General features: G+C 44.4%; 1 protein-coding gene across 2 annotated transcripts in view; it reads left to right on the plus strand.

The window, feature by feature from the left end:
- LOC115180308 (transcription factor EC) overlaps positions 1-21,094 on the plus strand; it is a 56,811-nt gene that overhangs the window by 9,515 nt on the left and 26,202 nt on the right. For both annotated transcript variants that reach the window (XM_029742300.1, XM_029742301.1), the window contains exon 2: positions 2,097-2,390. In XM_029742300.1, the coding sequence (XP_029598160.1) occupies positions 2,124-2,390 (267 nt within the window). In that variant the 5' untranslated portion in view covers positions 2,097-2,123. The remainder of the gene's footprint in view (positions 1-2,096; positions 2,391-21,094) is intronic.

Raw genomic sequence — 21,094 nt, forward strand, 5'->3', positions numbered from 1 at the left:
TCCCTACAACGCCTGGGCATGCTCCTGATGAGGTGGCGGATGGTCTCCTGAGGGATCTCCTCCCAGACCTGGACTAAAGCATCCGCCAACTCCTGGACAGTCTGTGGTGCAACGTGGCGTTGGTGGATGGAGCGAGACATGATGTCCCAGATGTGCTCAATTGGATTCAGGTCTGGGGAACGGGCGGGCCAGTCCATAGCATCAATGCCTTCCTCTTGCAGTAACTGCTGACACACTCCAGCCACATGAGGTCTAGCATTGTTTGCATTAGGAGGAACCCAGGGCCAACCGCACCAGCATATGGTCTCACAAGGGGTCTGAGGATCTCGTCTCGGTACCTAATGGCAGTCAGGCTACCTCTGGCGAGCACATGGAGGGCTGTGCAGCCCCCCAAAGAAATGCCACCCCACACCATGACTCACCCACCGCCAAACCGGTCATGCTGGAGGATGTTGCAGGCAGCAGAACGTTCTCCACGGCGTCTCCAGACTCTGTCACGTCTGTCACATGTGCTCAGTGTGAACCTGCTTTCATCTGTGAAGAGCACAGGGCGCCAGTGGCGAATTTGCCAATCTTGGTGTTCTCTGGCAAATGCCAAACGTCCTGCACGGTGTTGGGCTGTAAGCACAACCCCCACCTGTGGACGTCGGGCCCTCATACCACCCTCATGGAGTCTGTTTCTGACAGTTTGAGCAGACACATGCACATTTGTGGCCTGCTGGAGGTCATTTTGCAGGGCTCTGGCAGTGCTCCTCCTGCTCCTCCTTGCACAAAGGCGGAGGTAGCGGTCCTGCTGCTGGGTTGTTGCCCTCTTACGGCCTCCTCCATGTCTCCTGATGTACTGGCCTGTCTCCTGGTAGCGCCTCCATGCTCTGGACACTATGCTGACAGACACAGCAAACCTTCTTGCCACAGCTCGCATTGATGTGCCATCCTGGATGAGCTGCACTACCTGAGCCACTTGTGTGGGTTGTAGACTCCGTTTCATGCTACCACTAGAGTGAAAGCACCGCCAGCATTCAAAAGTGACCAAAACATCAGCCAGGAAGCATAGGAACTGAGAAGTGGTCTGTGGTCACCACCTGCAGAACCACTCCTTTATTGGGGGTGTCTTGCTAATTGCCTATAATTTCCACCTGTTGTCTATTCCATTTGCACAACAGCATGTGAAATTTATTGTCAATCAGTGTTGCTTCCTAAGTGGACAGTTTGATTTCACAGAAGTGTGATTGACTTGGAGTTACATTGTGTTGTTTAAGTGTTCCCTTTATTTTTTTGAGCAGTGTAATATATATATATAATAGTAACAACTTTATCGTTCTGATACAATGTAAAGGGCAGCCGATCCAAAAGGGTGGGCTTATTTCAAGCTGCCCTTGGGGCCAACGAGCACAGGTGGATCGGCCTAATGTGGGAAGCCTTTGTGAGGCCAATATTTTAGCCCCACATCATGCCAATGTTTGCTGGGTACTTTTTTTATAACCCTTATTTTCCCAGGTAAGGTGACTGAGAACACATTTACAGCAACAACCTGGGGAACAGATACATGAATGAGCCATTTGGAAGCTGGGGATGATTAGGTGGCCATATTGGGAATTCAGCCAGGAAACTGGGGTTGACACCCCTACTCTTACAATAAGTTCCATGGAATCTTTAGGGTACCACAGAGAATCAGGACACCCATTTAACATCCAATCAGAAAGACAGCACCCTAAATCACTTGGGATATTATTTTAGAATGTGTGCCTCCCACTGGCCCACCAACACCACTTCCAGCAGTATCTGGTCTCCCATCCATTCCAAGAATAAACTGTTCAACAGGCTGCTGTCATCAGACAAAAGGTTACAGAGGGAGTTCCTTTGGAAAATCCTTTAATTTTAATAGGAATCTCATGTGGTTAGAGTTAGTGGGCACCTACAGTATAGTAGTATGTTTTATGAAGGGTTATTGTGGGGAGTCGTAACATTACTGTCTATGACAGCCATCTTAACGATCAGTCAGTCAGACAATAGATTGTTAGCTCAACGAGCCAAACATTACAGAGTGGCTTAATGACTGTATAGGCCCTTGTCTGTTCTGTTTCTCTTTGACCCAGACAAGACCATCCGTGGAGAGGAGAGCCATGTTCGATTCCCAGACTGACCTGCCTGTGGTGCAGCTGGTGAGGGGTCAACTAAGGGGACAGCCTGAGGGGGTGAAGCAGGAATACTTGGGCCCCCCAGGACCACATCCCCACCCCCATACCTGGCCACAGCAGCACCGGCCCTACCACTACCCTCCTCACCCTGCCTGTCCAACCCGGCCTGCCCGCCCTCCATACCCATACCTGGGGGCCTACTACACAGAGCAGCAGCCTCCAGCCTGGCATCAACCACACAACACATGGAAGGTATGAACAACCTTCTTGTTTAATTTCTTACATGGGAGATAAACAACTCTTTCCTTATGTGCAGCCTATGTGATTGATAGATACATCTACTGTACATTGTAAAGCATTGGTCACCAACCTATTTTTGAGTCAAGATCATTTTCTGAGTCAAAATGCAAGCCGGGATCTACAGCTCAGATTTTTATTTTTAACATGACTTAAAAAACACAAGCAACATTAACTAATTAAAAACAGTTCTGTAGCAACGAGGTTTGTGCAGTAGGCTATAGGCCCACGACATTATCCCTGTATACTGGCTTTGCTTCAATTGCCCTGCCAATGCATTGTTGTTCGGGACATCTTTTACAATCATATTTCAAAATTTGAGGTAGGCTATATGATCACACCGGTAATAGATTGATCAGTTGTTGTATTACCTCTGAGGCACAGCTGAGTGAGCATACATTTAAATAATTAACTTTACATTTGTATTTTACTGGGCAGATGGTGCCTGCATCTGATGGTCAGTCTCAGCGGAGGGAGAGAGCAGCAGACTGACATGCTGACCCCCCCCCACTGCTCGCGGGCATCTGCGTAGCCAGGCACTAAAATACAACTTGGTTCAAATGTTTTTTTTATTTAACCTTTATTTAACTAGGCAAGTCAGTTAAGTACAAAATCTTATTTACAATGACGGCCTACACCAGCCAAACCCGGACGACGCTGGGACAATTGTGCACCGCCCTATGGGACTCCCAATCACGGCCTGTTGTGATACAGCCTGGATTTGAACCAGGGTGTCTGTGGTGACACCTCTACCACTGAGATGCAGTGCCTTAGACCGCTGCACCCCTTGGGAGCCCACTTGGGAATCCTATTTGTGACACTAGACGCGCTGCAAGTCCCTCCTTTCCCATCTCCTCATTGGTTTTAAGGAGCACATACCCATGTGGGTGATTGAAAGATTAACTGAGTTCCACACTCCAGTTCAGTTAGTAGTGGTAATGCACCTTAAAGTTGGTTGCCAACCACCATATAAAGTCCAAAGAAAAAGAAGCCTGAAGGAGAAGAGATTACTAGAAACAAACACAGTTGACCCTTTTATCTGTGAATTAATTGTCGGAGTAGAGGACTTGTGCATTTCAGGTAAAATAACAACCCAATGTTTATATCCCAGGACAAATGAGTTAGCAACAGCAAGCTAGCTAAATTGCCATAAATGTTTAATGCTTTTCAACCTGTCCCCAAATTAACATAGTTGGTTCAGAGTTCGTTTTGATATTTCAAGCTGCGCGTACCGATCAAGTCCGGTGTAGGTGGACAATATCAACATGCGCGCGAGCGGTCTGGTCAGCATGTGATGGTCCATCTCTCAACTTTCCTCCACTCTCCCTTTCTTTCATTGACACTGACCAAAAAATGGACACCAATTCTTCGCTATCAAAAAAGAGCCAAGCCGCTAATAATAACAACGCAAGTCTACCGATACACTTTCCGACTCATTCATTACAGTGCTTGTTGTGGCATATAAAAGTGTTGAATACAAAAGTGTTGACAGTGCTGAGTAAGAACTTAAACATGAACTCAGTCATAAATACAAAAGCTCTTTGCGGTATTCATTGACAGTCTCTCTCTAGTCGTGGTTTTAAACTTTTAGAAATCTCACAGTATCAACTTTACTGTAGCTTTTCTTTATGCCTGCTACGTTACTGCCAACATGGTTTCTTCTGACACATGAAATGGTTCAAAATGGGAACACTTCTCCTACCAGGCGCGCAGGGCAGCTGAATCGAGTGCACCTACCAGCCAACAGCAAAACGAATTCAAAATAAAAAAAAGTACATTTTTCGTTGTTTTTTTTCCAGAATGTTTGGCGATCGAATAGGAATGCCTTGGAGATCGACCAGTTGCGATCTGTTGTAAAGTATGGCTGTGGTGTTTTTAATTTTTAATTTTATTTAACCTTTATTTAACTGTATCAACGAAGGCACACCAATTCATAAATCAACAAGGTGAATGATGCTCATTGTTGATGATTCTGTCACAGTCTGGAGCTCATATGGCTGGGTATAGTAGGCAATTGAGGTGAGGCACCTATCTCTGTTCAAGGGCAGTGTTGTTACTGTCCCTGGCCCGGTGGTGGTGGTGGAATCTGTATTTTGATTAGATTAGACACACTATATCAAACAAACCTTTGAGAGGAAAGCAGTGGACGAGTGTGTTGTGTGAGGCTTGGCTGTGTGTGTGTGTGTGTGTCTGTCCATGCGTTTTGGCTGTCTCTGCTCTGCCATTGATAGTTAATCTCATGATGTGATTAAAAACGAATGCCGATGTCCGCACATTTGAGCCAGGAACCACCCAAAAAGGCTCTTTGTGTTTCAAGGGTCATTTCTCTGGAATTCTGTCCCACAGGATTTGGCCAGTATTGTCCGTGAGATTAAGTCCTCCTCACAAAGTGCTGATGGACCACTGAGCCAAGACATGTCACTGGAATTATAGCTTCCAGGGTTAACATGTGTGTGCTTGTCTGTGTTTATTTTGGTTGTGCTAACGCTATGGCGTAAATCCAGTTTCTTTAGAGTCATTTTTTCCTCTCTCTCTCTCCTCCCCTGGCTTCTAGCTATGCAACTGAGAGTTTATATTTCCCAGTTTGGGGATATTGGGGCTATTGTCACTGAAACACAATAACTCCCAGCTCAGTTGCAGTTGGCCCAGACAGGTTACCCAAAGCAAGAAATGAATCAGACTTGCAGCCGGTGTTGGGGAGAAGTCAGGGAAACTTCAAAGAAGCAATTCTGTTTTCTCTGGTCTGCAGGAGGCCTTTCATGTGTTAAAGTGTGTCTGGTTCAGGGGAGCTAGGGCCTCACCTGTGTCTCGGTGTGTGTGTGTGTGTGTGTGTGTGTGTGTGTGTGTGTGTGTGTGTGTGTGTGTGTGTGTGTGTGTGTGTGTGTGTGTGTGAGAAAGAATGAGAGAGAGCGATAAAGAGTGTGTGTGTATACACCTGTGTATTCATTTGTGTTTGTACTCACACATGTGTTTGCCTGTGTGTGTGTAAGAGATAGCAAGAGGGCCTATCCTCTCAGAAGCAGGGTATCCCCTATGGTTGCCGGGGGCATGGAGGGATGGATGGATGAGAATCCAGAGTGCGTATGTACAAGCAGTCCCTGCTGTGAGCCTGATGATGCCTGATGTTGACTGTCTCAGTGCAGGTGGAGGTGGAGGGGTTGGTGGGGGGCCCAAAGCTGACAGCCCTATAGACCCCACTGAGGGGCTGGGTGTAGGAAAGGGGGAAGGTGTAGTTAGGAGGGATAGCTAGGGATTCAGGCAGTGATTGGGCCAGACCACCCATCTGGGCTGGCGCAGTGCCTGGGGGCGTCGTGCTGTGGCCCACTGGGCCTGCAGTCAGTCAGTATGAGGGACTCTATCTATGTATCTACACACTCCAGTCCAGACCCCATCTCTGCTGGGATGAATCCAGAGACAGAGCCAGAGGTAGGGTATTAAAGCCACACAACTAGTGTGCTCCCGAGTGGCACAGCGGTCTAAGGCACTGCATCTCAGTGCTTGAGGTGTCACTACAGACACCCTAGTTTGAATCCAGGCTGTATCACAGCCGGCCGTGATTGGGAGTCCCATAGGACGGCGTACAATTTGTCCAGCGTCGTCCGGGTTTGGCCGGTGTAGGCCACCATTGTAAATAGGAATTTGTTCTTAACTGACTTGCCTAGTGAAATAAAACCAGGGGCTCTGTGGTTCAACAGAAAGGCTTTTATAGTGTAGACCTCACAAAGTGTGCTTTCACTCTGAGCCTGCCTGGGAGACCTGAGGGCCAGTTGAAATTACTATACAGTACTGTAGCATCTTTGAACTATACCTAGGCTACTCAACTTTTTTAGGTTTCTTGTCTCTGGCCAGAATACAGTGTAAGGGAAACAGTTAATCTACCATATGGAGAAACACTGTCGAGCAGATGTGGACTCCCCTGGCGCACATGACTCTGATCCAATCCGTCGAAGTGGATAAAGGGAAAACAAAAATATATGTAATGTACTTTGTTGTATGTGGCTCGAGACGAACAACACCCGTGCCAATATATCCTCCAAACACCGGCTTCTCTGGCATGATCACTTAACTGTACTTCTAATTGAATACTTTAGCTCTTTGCCCTGTGCGGGTTAACCCCCATTGAATGTGCATCTAGGTGTATTTACCATGACAAGACTATAAGATTGGTTAGTTTAGTGGTTTAATAGTGTAATTACAGTATCTCATTCACCCTGCTCGAGACAGCCCTGGGATAGTACATTTATCACAAACTACATTTAGCCAGATAAAGATGGCCTCAGTTGAACTGTATCTAATGGCTAGCTGCTGTGTTCTTCTTGCTGTGTATCAGAGACGGAAACAAATATGAAAATGAATAGATGTAATATAGCTGGGAGGAAATAAGATATTAACACCAGCGAGGATGCCAACCAGACTGTATTGAAGAGACTAAATAAGGCCCTTGTCTGAGATGCAAAGCCTCCCGAACAGTTCATGACCTCGCAAATCATCACGGTCATGATAGGTCAATACGTACAGTACCAGTCAAACACTTGGACACACCTACCTATTCAAGGGTTTTTCTTTATTTTTACTATTTTGGAGTGCTGCATCAGATGACCTGGCCTCCACAATCACCCAACCTCAACCCAATTGAGATGGTTTGGGATGAGTTGGACCGCATATTGAAGGAAAAGCAGCCAACAAGTGCTCATCAAGGTGGCTACTGTGAAGAATCTCAAATATAAAATATATTTAGATTTGTTTAACACTTTTTTGGTTACTACATGATCCCATATGTGTTACTTCATAGTTGTGATGTATTCACTATTATTCTACAATGTAGAAAATAGTAAAAATAAAGAAAAACCCTGGAATGAGTAGGTGTGTCCAAACTTTTGACTGGTACTGTATATAGTGGGGGAAAAAAGTATTTGATCCCCTGCTGATTTTGTACGTTTGCCCACTTACAAAGAAATGATCAGTCTATAATTTTAATGGTAGGTTTATATGAACAGTGAGAGACAGAATAACAACAAAAAATCCAGAAAAACGCATGTCACAAATGTTATAAAATTATTAGCATTTTAATGAGGGAAATAAATATTTGACCCCTCTGCAAAACATGACTTAGTACTTGGTGGCAAAACCCTTGTTGGCAATCACAGAGGTCAGACGTTTCTTGTAGTTGGCCACCAGATTTGCACACATCTCAGGAGGGATTTTGTCCCACTCCTCTTTGCAGATCTTCTCCAAGTCATTAAGGTTTCGAGGCTGACGTTTGGCAACTCGAACCTTCAGCTCCCTCCACAGATTTTCTATGGGATTAAGGTCTGGAGACTGGCTAGGCCACTCCAGGACCTTAATGTGCTTCTTCTTGAGCCACTCCTTTGTTGCCTTGGCCGTGTGTTTTGAGTCATTGTCATGTTGAAATACCCATCCACGACCCATTTTCAATGCCCAGGCTGAGGGAAGGAGGTTCTCACCCAAGAATTGACAGTACATGGCCCCGTCAAATGATGCGGTGAAGTTGTCCTGTCCCCTTAGCAGAAAAACACCCCCAAAGCATAATGTTTCCACCTCCATGTTTGACGGTGGAGATGGTGTTCTTGGGGTCATAGGCAGCATTCCTCCTCCTCCAAACACGGCGAGTTGAGTTGATGCCAAAGAGCTCCATTTTGGTCTCATCTGACCACAACACTTTCACCAGTTGTCCTTTGAATCATTCAGATGTTCATTGGCAAACTTCAGACGGGCATGTATATGTATTCTTGAGCAGGGGGACCTTACGGGAGCTGCAGGATTTCAGTCCTTCACGGTGTAGTGTGTTACCAATTGTTTTCTTGGTGACTATGGTCCCAGCTGCCTTGAGATCATTGACAAGATCCTCCCGTGTAGTTCTGGGCTGATTCCTCACCGTTCTCATGATAATTGCAACTCCACGAGGTGAGATCTTGCATGGAGCCCCAGGCCGAGGGATATTGACAGTTCTTTTGTGTTTCTTCCATTTGCGAATAATCGCACCAAATGTTGTCACCTTCTCACCAAGCTGCTTGGCGATGGTCTTGTAGCCCATTCCAGCCTTGTGTAGGTCTACAATCTTGTCCCTGACATCCTTGGAGAGCTCTTTGGTCTTGGCCATGGTGGAGAGTTTGGAATCTGATTGATTGATTGCTTCTGTGGACAGGTGTCTTTTTTACAGGTAACAAGCTGCGGTTAGGAGCACTCCCTTTAAGAGTGTGCTCATAATCTCAGCTCGTTACCTGTATAAAAGACACCTGGGAGCCAGAAATCTTTCTGATTGAGAGGGGGTCAAATACTTATTTCCCTCATTAAAATGCAAATCAATTTATAACATTTTTGACATGCGTTTTTCTCGATTTTTTTGTTGTTATTCTGTCTCTCACTGTTCAAATAAACGTACCATTAAAATTATAGACTGATAATTTCTTTGTCAGTGGGCAAACATACAAAATCAGCAGGGGATCAAATACTTTTTTCCCCCACTGTATCTCATACTGTACTTTCCTCCCAAGATGGTTAAAAGAAGGAAATATACTTATTTTTTTTTTAATTACATGTAAACATAAACATGAATTCATTCCAGCATTAAAACTCATTAAATACATTAAAGTAAGGATCTTGTTTGACATTTGGCAATTTTCAAATGTGATTCATAACAGCATTTAAATGTTGTGTTTTACGACATGGGGGAAATAGAGTCACCTTTTGACGGAAGAACGTGTCTGTTTTTTATGATTGTGTTTTGCTTTTCGTGTATTGTTGTGTTTATTAACATGTGTTTATTGTATTTTGATGTGTATTGTGATGCTATAAAGGGCCCATCTGGAGAAGAGACCTTGGTCTCAGCGTTGACTCCCTGTCAAAATAAAAGTTAATAATAATACGACGTCATCCCAGGACAGTCCCGTATGTCAGACCCTTTTCAGGTGTTTTCTTTTTAAATAAAAGGTCCTTCCCATATATCAAATGGATGCGCACACACACACACCCACACCCACACCCACACACACACACACACACACACACACACACACACACACACACACACACACACACACACACACACACACACACAGAGTCCCAGTTCTGAGGCACCCCTCCCCCTCATTGTGGGTTCTTGGCAGCCTCACAGGCCTAGACTGGGGCTTGGGACAGGACAGGGACGGCCTTCTGTGTGTGTGCCAACTCTCAGATCCCTGCCCCAACATTCACATACACACAGGGCCTACTGCACACTGGAACACTGGCCTCACTGGCCCCCATTAAACAAGCGGCCCCCACATACTAGACGTTATGAGATGAATGCAGTGCATGTAGCAGGTGTCTGCCAAAATTCCATTCCTATTTAAACCTCCCGGCCCATACCAGCGGTTAATCCTATTACGGCTAATTGAGTGAAGTCGTCAGTCTTTTTCAGTTAAACCAAGTTCAGCCTCTAATAGGATTCAAAAGAAAAGCTACAATGGTACAATGCATGAAATAGAAGAAGCAACCAGTTAGTCCAGTGGTGTGTGGCTGGAGCAGTGAGCGGTGAGCATTGGCTAGTAAGGCCAGAGGAGATCTGCCCCCCCCCACCCGCTGATTTGGGATCTGTTTTATAATGAGAGAGGGGTGAGCCCGGGGTCTCTGGAGGCTAGAGGTGCTGAGAGGGGGATCAGGACTCAGTGGTGGGAGGGTGTGGTGGTGGGTTAGGTGGTTATGGTATTAGTGAGGGGTTTGAGGTGGGGGATGTTTGTGGTTGGTGTGGGGAGGTTTGTGGACGGTGACGTTCCGGTCTGATTATTGGATTGATCCTTATCCCACTGTGCTCATCAAAGGGACCACACAAGGGGTAAATGCTCTATTATTTGTGTCATGTTCATGGACAATATGCTCTCCCTTATTTTCAAGTTTTCTACTCCGCTAGCCAGCACCTCGCCTTTAATAGGTGTGCGTTTCTTTTTCTTCTACATGGACAATATGAACGTGGAGTCCATTTCATGCTGATCATATTTTAGAGAAATAGGAATTGCTTCAGCAAAGCCCTTAACATTTCATAATTTCCCTACGTTCTAAACGGCAAAGCAGACAAATTGTTCCTAATCGTTCGTGATCTCGATTTGTTAACACCACCAGGTCAAATGCATCAGCGGCCTCATGAAAGACCCTAGTGTGATCTTATCTTGTCCTTCCTAGTCACCTATGATCTGCTCCTCTCTAAAGAGGATGAGATGCGAGAGAAGAAGCAACTCCTTCAGACAGACCCACTGTGCCCTGTCCTAATTTAATATCACTTAGCCCCCTCATCCCTTCATCCCCATGTCCCTTCTCCCGCAACCAAGTTAGGCCAAACTGGGACACCTTTTACCAGTGGCGTCAGGAACTAACCTTTGGAGAGGGGAAAGGGACCAGTCTGAGACCAGTCTTAGCCAGGGGTGCTGGGCTGCATGTACTCCCTTTGAAGAGGACAGCCATGGAGACCAGGCTAGTAGTGACTACCTTTGAAGTGCACAACCATGGAGACCAGGCTAGTAGTGACTCCCTTTGAAGAGGACAACCATGGAAACCAGGCTAGTAGTGACTACCTTTGAAGAGGACAACCATGGAAACCAGGCTAGCAGTGACTACCTTTGAAGTGCACAACCATGGAGACCAGGCTAGTAGTGACTCCCTTTGAAGAGGACAACCATGGAAACCAGGCTAGCAGTGACTACCTTTGAAGAGGACAACCATGGAAACCAGGCTAGCAGTGACTACCTTTGAAGAGGACAACCATGGAAACCAGGCTAGTAGTTACTCCCTTTGAAGAGGACAACCATGGAAACCAGGCTAGTAGTGACTCCCTTTGAAGAGGACAACCATGGAAACCAGGCTAGTAGTGAGTACCTTTGAAGAGGACAGCCATGGAAACCAGGCTAGCAGTGACTCCCTTTGAAGAGGACAACCATGGAGACCAGGCTAGTAGTGACTACCTTTGAAGAGGACAACCATGGAAACCAGGCTAGCAGTGACTCCCTTTGAAGAGGACAACCATGGAAACCAGGCTAGTAGTGACTACCTTTGAAGAGGACAACCATGGAAACCAGGCTAGTAGTGACTACCTTTGAAGAGGACAACCATGGAAACCAGGCTAGTAGTGACTCCCTTTGAAGAGGACAGCCATGGAGACCAGGCTAGTAGTGACTCCCTTTGAAGAGGACAGCCATGGAGACCAGGCTAGCAGTGATACACAGTCACATTAACTAGACCACTATGAACACAGTAGGAGTGAGACTAGAGACACGTCTGTCTGTTCATGACAGACAACTAGTTTCCCTAGGCAGACAGGCTGTTGCCAGGGTGGCAGGTAGCCTGGTGGTTAAGAGCGTTGGGCCAGTAACCGAAAGGTCGCTGGTTTAAATCCTCGCGCCGGCAAGGTGGAAAAATCTGCCGTTGAGCAAGGCAGTTAACCCCCACAATAACTGCTCCCCGGGCGCTGATGATGTGAATTAAAGCAGCCTCCCGCACCTCTCTGATTCAGAGGGGTTTGGGTTAAATGTGGAAGACACATTTTGGTTGAATGCATTCAGTTGTACAACTGACTAGGTATCCCCTTTCCCTAGATCTGGGATTCCCATCGCTAGACAACTAAGGGAGCATTTAGAGGACTAGCTGGCATAGAAAGACCACAGCTACACGTCAAAAATAAATAAAAATCTCAATTTGGTTTCGGAGATGCAATAAACTGAAATAAAAACCTAAAATACAATTCATGATGAGATATGCAGTATGAGATATGCAATATCTTATATATGCATATTTAAATTGTACGCAACTAAATTCAATTTTAAAATCCCTCAATAATTGGGCTCCCGAGTGGTGCAGTGTTCTAAGGCACTGCATCTCAGTGCAAGGGGTGTCACTATAGTCCCTGGTTTGAAACCAGGCTATATCACATCTGCCTGTGATTGGGTGTCCCATAGGGCGGTGCACAATTGATCCAGCGTCGTCCGGGTTTGGCTGGGTTAGGCTGTCATTGTAAATAAGAATTTGTTCTTAACTGACTTGCCTTGTTAAATAAAGGCATTAAAAAAGGCTGGTTCAACCACATCCTGAAATAATATAATAGGTTAAAAAGAATGTGAAATTTCACTAAGCATGGAAGACTGGCCCAATATAGAACTGTAAAATTCACAACTCTCCTTTTCTACAGTCTACTTAGAACTATCCCTTAAGTCCCCTAAGTGTTTACAGAGCTTACAGGCAAAAAACAACAGCAATTACTGAGCTAATTCAAATCCTCACACTAATTCCATTGGTGCTGTACTGTGGAGTATCTTGCTGTCCTGTATATTTTATACATATAAATAAAAGTACATTATCTATCAATAGAATCGTCCATGAACACTTTATTTTCCTCACCCATCATCTCCAGACAAGGACACGACATCTCCGTATTCATGATTTCAGACGGAGGGAGAGATAAAGTGGCCCAACAGACAATAAGTTGCCGTCCAACCACATTGACACGGGTTGCTTAACAGATGACGGGCCCCTCTCCTCCGCCATGGCCTTCATCACTGGGATAACATATCCTTTGTTTCTTTTATTTACATGGAATCCCCTGTGATGTTGAGGGTGTTTGACTTGCCCTGTAAAAGGGGAGTCCATATCATTGGATCCAAACATGATCAGTTACAGTACAATGTCGAATCAGTGCTTCTGTTGGAGGTGGTCTCTCTAGCAAAAGAGATGTTATCTCAATGAGACTATCCTATATAAATAAGGGTTTAACGAAATGAAAATGAAAGGGAGTAAGAAGAATGTCTCTCAGTGTTTGCAGTCCACTGGGGATAGGCCTATTCCATTCTAGCTTGGTTCCAGTCTGATTTATATCTGGCAACAGAGGAGTTTGAGGAGTTGGCTAACAGATCTGAGACAAGGCTAGTTCCATTCTTTATTGGGCCACATACTTCTGAAGTGCACAACCCATGTATTGTGGGGTTTAGATCCTTACTTGGTAGGATAGGTAGACAGAAAGACAGACACCAATGTGATTGACTATACTTTATCCATACTATCTATCTATACCGTAAATCGAGTGTGGCCTTTCCAACAGGCCGTTAAACTGGCTCAAGCTGTGAAGGAGCTCAGGGCGGTTAACCCTTCATTCAGCTGTGGGAAATGAAATGGAAAGAGCAAGCAAAGTCCACTGTGGAGGGACAAAGAGAGCAGTGTAGTTTTAGCTGGGTTTGACTTGTGGGAATCAAGGTTAGGGACAGAGAGTGTCTTCAATGGCTGGTTGAAGCATGAGTTGTGGGTTTGAATATGTTACATAACAAACTAAGTCACTTTGGATAAAATTCTTTAAATACTAAAATTGTCATGAATGATTACACAGAAAGTTTATCCCTCCTGTTAAAGACATGCTAGTTGTGCCACTAGAGATTCTGGGTTCGAGTCCAGGCTCTGTCGCAGCCGGCCGCAACCAGGAGACCCATGGGGCGGCGCACAATTGGCCCAGAGTCGTTAGGGGAGGGTTTGACCGGCAGTGAAGTCCTTGTCCCATCGTGCACTAGCGACTCCTGTGGCGGGCCGGGCGCAGTGCATGCTGACATGGGTGCCAGGTGCAAGGTGTTTCCTCCGACACATTGGTGCGGCTGGCTTCTGGGTTAAGTGGGCATTGTGTCAAGAAGCAGTGCGGCTTGGTTGGGTTGTGTTTCGGAGGGTGTACGGCTCTCAACCTTCGCCTCTCCTGAGTCCGTACGGGAGTTGCAGCGATGAGACAAGACTGTAACTACCAATTGGATACCATGAAAAAGGGGTAATATAATCTTTTTTTAAATGATGATGGACCTATTTATTGCCCTTTTTCTGGCCTGCAAATTGATTTGGACAAAAACAAAAATCAGTCCCGTGCTAAAAAGTTTGCCCACCACTGGTCTAAATTGTAAATTCCCCTGTTAGCATCACCAACCCCAACAACCCCCAAATAAGTGAGGGGGGAGAGGGGTGTTGGTGTTGTGGAACGTACGAACCATAAAGATTAAGAAAGAGAACCCAAAAGAAACAAAGGGGGAACAGGAGAAAAAGTAAAAGATAAAAAAATAAAAGAATTGGATTAATTGGCATAATGCAAGGTGGCTAGGCACAGCGAGGGAGAGTGTCAGTGTTACTAGGCAGAATCCCCACCATCCTCAAAGTAAGACAGTCTGCACAATTAGCCGTGCGACCCTTGACCCCGGTCAGAATAATTAATGAATAACAGAGGGGATAAAGACAAAAGACGTGGAGCGGTTTGGGTGAGGAGCACGGGCGGCTAATACATCAAAGCGGGCCGGTAATTGGCCCGGTGGCTTTCATTCTTTGCCCTATTTCTTTCAATTCATTGACTCAAAATAATGGGTTCAGGTTCATTATCAACAGGTCGTAAGCTCTGGGAGTGCAAAACTTTCAACAGTGTAGTGGTTAGGCTGTGCTGAGCTGGGCTGTGCTATGTTGATGGGTGAGTGCTAAGCTAGCTAGTCTCCCGAGACCTGACGACATTATCAGCCAACAACGTCCAGGGAAAAGTAAAGAGTTGGACAGATACAGAACCGAAAAGTCATCATATTTTAAGAACAGTTTAAACCGGAACAAACACTGCTACGATCAAGCGATAGCCATTATGCTGGAATATAATTGGTATGGGCAGGTAAGTCAAACAGAAATGCTGTTTATAGTTGTGTATTGTTTTTGTCACTTATTTCAAAGTATTAGACATAATGTAGAATAAATAACAATAATTATCAAATGGTACAAATATGATAATATAATATGGCATCACTCTTTGAGAATTATGGGCATTTTACCAATTCACAAATAACATTTTCAATTGAGTACACGAATGGACCATGTGTATGCAAAGTTGTAACGATTGAATTCACTTTGAGATAATGCAACAAGGCCAGGAAAGGATCATCAAAGTTGAATGAACTCTGATGACAAGATAGATATGCCTTTGTCAAGGCCCAACCACTTGGTCTACAGATAATGATCTCTGGCATGCTCTTATCATGACCTTATCATGACCTTATCATGACCACTCATCTTCTCCAGCAGTGTAGTTGTCCTGTAGGATGAGACGCGTAGTTGAATTAGGATAACAGGCTACGAGATTAACAGCATGTGCACGGGAAAGTCTGGTGACGTCAGCAATGTTATGGCTACGTGATTACTGTAATATTATTATTACACTAATAGTCTAACGACCATGTAATAAGCACATGGTCATAGAACAAGTAGAAGGGGAAGAGAGTTGTGGCATTTCGAAACTCTATTTCTTTTTAAAGGTGAAAGCTGTGGTAAAGGCTGCAACCTATTTAACAGGATTTCTGAGGTTTCTCCCTTACACTGAGGTCCTTTAACAGAAAACAACAAAAACAACAAAAGACAATATTTTGAGACATGCCATGCAAAGAGAATCATAGATAGGGACGGCAGGTAGCCTAGTGGTTAAGAGCGGTGGGCCAGTAACTGAAAGGTTGCTGGTTCAAAACTCTGAGCCGACTAGGTGAAAAATCTGTTGATGTGCCCTTGAGCAAGGCATTTAACCCTAATCGCTCTGGATAAGAGTGTCTGCTAAAATGTAACAATTTGAAATAGGCCTGTTATCAATTCAAACTGAGGACAACATCTTGAGACTGATACTCTGTTGCCTGATCACAGACAGAGCTGTGTCCTTTGAGCATTCCATGTCAAAGGACACAATTCAGAAGAAACCGAAACATTGGACTGTGTGTAACTAGCCCTACTCTCGTTACCCTCCAATGGCTGAGAGAAGAGTGTAGGAGAGGTTTACTCAATTACCTTAACCTGAGTTTTCAAGTGGAAGATGTGATTGTTGTAAAATAAATACCTCAGCACTTGTTATTGTTCTAATCTAACCTCCCTCTTCTTTCTTTTCTTTTAAATTGTGCTTTAATTGCTGTTAAAAGGTTTCCATAGTACCATTACCTGGGCGTGCCATGTCCAGCAATTCATATCCTAATAAGTCTAAAGTCAGTCTTTTGGTCTGGAGCGCACCCCGCTGTGATGAAAAGACTGGTGTCGTGTCACATTAGCCTCAGACAGGTGCTCACTCCCTTTCTCTCCCTTTCTCTCGCTCTCTTTCCATCTCTCTCCGCTGCGCATCAGATCATAGTGATGCTGAGCCTGAAAAAAAGAGGAGCGAGATGGAGGGAGAGAGATGGGGGGGGAAAGAGGTGATTGGGAGAGGTGAAAGGAAAGGGGGGAGAGGAGAGGTAGAGAGAAACATCTCAGGAATGTTCTCTGCTCTGGTAGTGCTAGAGTTAACACTGGGATTATTAGCCGTCTCTTGCTACATTAAAAAGACCAGGCTGAAACAACTGTTGGACCTCTTTAAGGATCGCTATGTTACACCTTTAAAGGGCTTAGAGGCCCGCTGCTGAGCTGACCCACTCTGACATCACATGGAACACCGTTTGAACTATCAGGGCAGTTAGTACTCAGGGTTCAGTGGGCTTGAGTGAAGTCAAAAACATCTAAACTGTTATCCTATTCTGAGATTAAGATTAAAGAGAACCCCGATAATTGATTGTTTTTGCAGGTTGGAATCCCTGTGACCGTTCTTGTTATCGACCAATAGCTATAGCATAGATCAGGGATGGGCAACATTGATGGGGGTGGGGGCCACCCAAAAAATCAGAACTCTGCATACCCCCATCCATACCCACACATGCAGTAAGTGCCAGCCCTGCCATTTGGGTGCCTCTAACCAAAACATTTGAAGGACCCCCCCTCCCCCTTACGATCAAAACATTTTAGTGGACCCCTCTTGACCATGGAGAAAAAGTTTTAGAGTTAAATTCCTGCAATTCTACACATTTTGCCATGGGGCAGAGAGAAAATTTGGCTGTTTTAGAGCAATTGGGTGGAGAGAAATGTTTGGTAATTCAACCATAATTGGACCAAATTTAGATAGCTGGACGGTAGACTAATTTACCAATCTAAAAATAATCAGCTGACATGGGCCAATCGAGTGACTGTCTGTGACACGGAGAAACTGCGGACGCACAACCACATTTTGAAATTGCATCTTGTGTATTCTCCTATTCTAACTCTCAACCGTAAATTAAGACCCCCGACAGTTTTTAAATGTGTTTTTTGTTTTTTGGGGGGGAAATTGACCCACAGGAAACCAGTTGCCCATCCCTGGTATAGATTGTGCTAGCCTACACCTGCTACTATATACATGCAAATCAGAGTAGGTCAGCTGGTCATCAGAGGGTTTTAGAAGCGAGGAGAACTTAGAAAGAGGAGAGGCTTCTCCTCTACACGCAGACAGGCTAAGAGTACAGCTGATTCGTACATTTCCTCCGTGGTTGTCTTGGCGCTCGATCCTAGCCCAGGTCCTAAAGAGACAGGACTGGGACGGGGGACTGGGACGGATACCCCTGGACAGGGGGAGACAAGGCCCCTCTTTGACAGGCCGGCCAAGGGAGGCTGGCACAGTGGTGTACTTTGTACTCCCCGCTCTGGGGGCCTCGTCTTTTTCAGTATCAAATTCAACTCAGGCTGAGCTGATTAATCAGTTAAGAAATGAGGGGGGTCCATTAATCCAATTTAAAGCATACTGGCCCGGACAATTAATGTATTAATCTATAAAGAAATGATTGAATATTAAAATCTATTTGATTAAGTTAAAACAGTACTGTTATGAACTCTATAGTAGAGTACTTTGGGGATAGTTCATGGTTCATTGCATCCCTCTGTCTGTTGTCAGTGGAAAAAATAAATTTGCTTTGCTGGCAAGCCGAATTGTAAGTATTTATAGAACTTTAGTCGACAGTAAAGTAAAATTAAAGCCAGTTAAACAAACAGAATACAGAGGTCAATTACAGCGCCTTCAGAAAGTATTCATACCCCTTGACATATTCCACATGTTGTTGTGTTACAGCCTGAATTCAAACTGGATTAAAACAAATGTTTTTCACTGCTCTACTGAGGGACCTTACAGATAATTGTATGTGTGGGGTACAGAGATGAACTAGTCATTCAAAAATCATGTTAAACACTATTATTGCACACAGAGTCCATGCAACTTATTACGTGACTTGTTAAGCACATTTTTACTCTTGAACTTATTTAGGCTTGCCATAACAAATGGGTTGAATACTTATTGACTCAAGACATTTCAGCTTTTCAAATTTTATGAATTGGTAAACATTTCGAAAAACATAATTCCACTTTGACATTGTGGGGTATTGTGTGTAGGCCAGCAACAAAAGAACATGTAAATGTAATCCATTTTAAATTCAGGCTGTAACAACAAAATATGGAAAAAGTCAAGGGGCGTGAATCCTTTCTGAAGGCATATGGGTTACTAAGAGTGTGACCCATAACAACAAATCCCCGGAGCAATGGGATTGTGATGATCTTGTAAAATGTATATCCAGTCATTATTCTCTTGGGTAAGACATTTTTGTCACAGTATTTGTCTGACACATGGCATGTATCAGATTTAACAAGGCTAATAGAAGTGTATAAAAGTGGCTGTGATGGATGATTATGTGTAAACAACATTTAGCTGGGCCATGCAATGCCAGCATTGAGATTTATGTGCTGTTGTGTGTGTCGGAATGTCAAGCTGTTAAGATGACTTATGGACCTTTTATACGTATAACGCCTTCACATTATCTGGGTACTGTCAAACAGTGTCTTGTGAGCATAACCACAATAATGATTTTAATTTATGATCTGGCAACTGTTCTTAAATCCTAATTGCTTTACCCTTGTATGTGGGTTAACTTACCCCCTTGCTTCTATTACCAGAGCACAGAAACCACCAGACTGACCTCGTAACCAGACAGGGGACAGTATTCAACCTCCTCCCCCTTATCCTTTACTCCTCAGGCTCACGGTCGGTTCTAACCTCAGCCTGGGTGCCTCTGGGTAGCACAGGTCCTCTCCCGTGCGCGCGTGCGCTCTGTCACCCTCTCCCCCGTCCCCCTCTATAAACATCCAACTGTGCGACGCCAGGGGACCAAAGACTCTCAGGACAAACGCGTCTTTGTCCGCCACACACAAACCACATATTATTTGTTCCTGTAAGGTCAAAGTTGATCAAATGTTCTGCTTAGTTCTCATTAAACAGCTATTGCATTATTTGATTTCCCACAATCAGATTGGGGGGCGTAATGAATATATTGAGTGAAAGGTTTTGAACAGTGGCTTGCAGATTTAGCCTACATATATACTTAATGTGCACTTTCAAAACTTTGGGGGCGGATTTTACTCCAGGGAGATCCAAAAGGTCAGCTGAAGGAGGAGGTAAGGCAGGGATGCGACCAGCGTAGATTTTTTTTTTATCTCCAGTCTGCACGTTATAAGCCAGGCAGGGCTGCTTTTAGTAACTCTGATATAGGAGGAATCAATGAAAGATGATTCACAACACGCAGTAAATATCACCCTGGTCGGAATGAAACCATTTTTGTGAGCTGTCAGCTTTTCTCCCTCAGTCACAGAGTAGATTATAAATCAAAACAATAGGAAAGCAGCATGAGCTTCCCAGAACCAGACAGCCATGACAGGCCAGCTAATAGTTCCCTCTCATTTCATCTACCCTGACATTTGGTGCAAAACGGACCAATTGCTTTCCATTCTCTTACCTCTATCGGATCGCTTTCTACTCTGAGTGGAAGCTAGGATGGTCTGCAGTCATTGTTTTCCTAAATGTTCCTGAAATAAGAAGGGTTGGTTAAAACCTATTTTTTGATCAGGTATAAACCCATTAGTGATTAAATATAAGGTTTGAGGTTTAGAGTAGGTATGGCCTAGGCAGCTATAAAGTGAAGGGTTCAGCCTGACTGAACCCTTCAGTAAAGCATTGTGTTCAGCCTGACTATCAGCACAACAATGTAAAAACTGAAGATATACTGTAGGCTATAGACTCTAGACATAGAGAAGATCATATACAGTTGAAGTCAGAAGTGTACATACACTTAGGTTGAAGTCATTAAAACTCATTTTTCAACCACTCCACAAATGTCTTGTTAACAAACTATAGTTTTGGCAAGTCGGTTAGGACATCTACTTTGTGCATGACACAAGTCATTTTTCCAACAGTTGTTTACAGACAGATTATTTCACTTACAATTCACTGTATCACAATTCCAGTGGGTCAGAAGTTTACATACACTAAGTTGACTGTGCCTTTAAACAGCTTGGAAAATTCCAGAAAATTATGTCATGGCTTTAGAAGCTTCTGATAGGCTAATTGACATAATTTGAGTCAATTGGATATGTACCTGTGGATGTATTACAAGGCCTACCTTCAAACTCAGTGCCTCTTTGCTTGACATCATGGGAAAATCAAAAGAAATCAGCCAAGACCTCAGAAAACAATTGTAGACCTCCACAAGTCTGGTTCATCCTTGGGAGCAATTTCCAAACGCCTGAAGGTACCACGTTCATCTGTACAAACAATAGTATGCAAGTATAAACACCATGGCACCACGCAGCCATCATACCTCTCAACAAGAAGACGCGTTCTGTCTCCTAGAGATGATCGTACTTTGGTGCGAAAAGTGCAAATCAATCCCAGAACAACAGCAAAGTATCCTGTGAAGATGCTGGAGGAAACAGGTACAAAAGTATCTATATCCACAGTAAAACGGGTCCTATATCGACATAACCTG

This window comes from Salmo trutta, chromosome 40 (assembly GCF_901001165.1).
Source record: "Salmo trutta chromosome 40, fSalTru1.1, whole genome shotgun sequence".
Lineage (NCBI taxonomy): Eukaryota > Metazoa > Chordata > Actinopteri > Salmoniformes > Salmonidae > Salmo > Salmo trutta.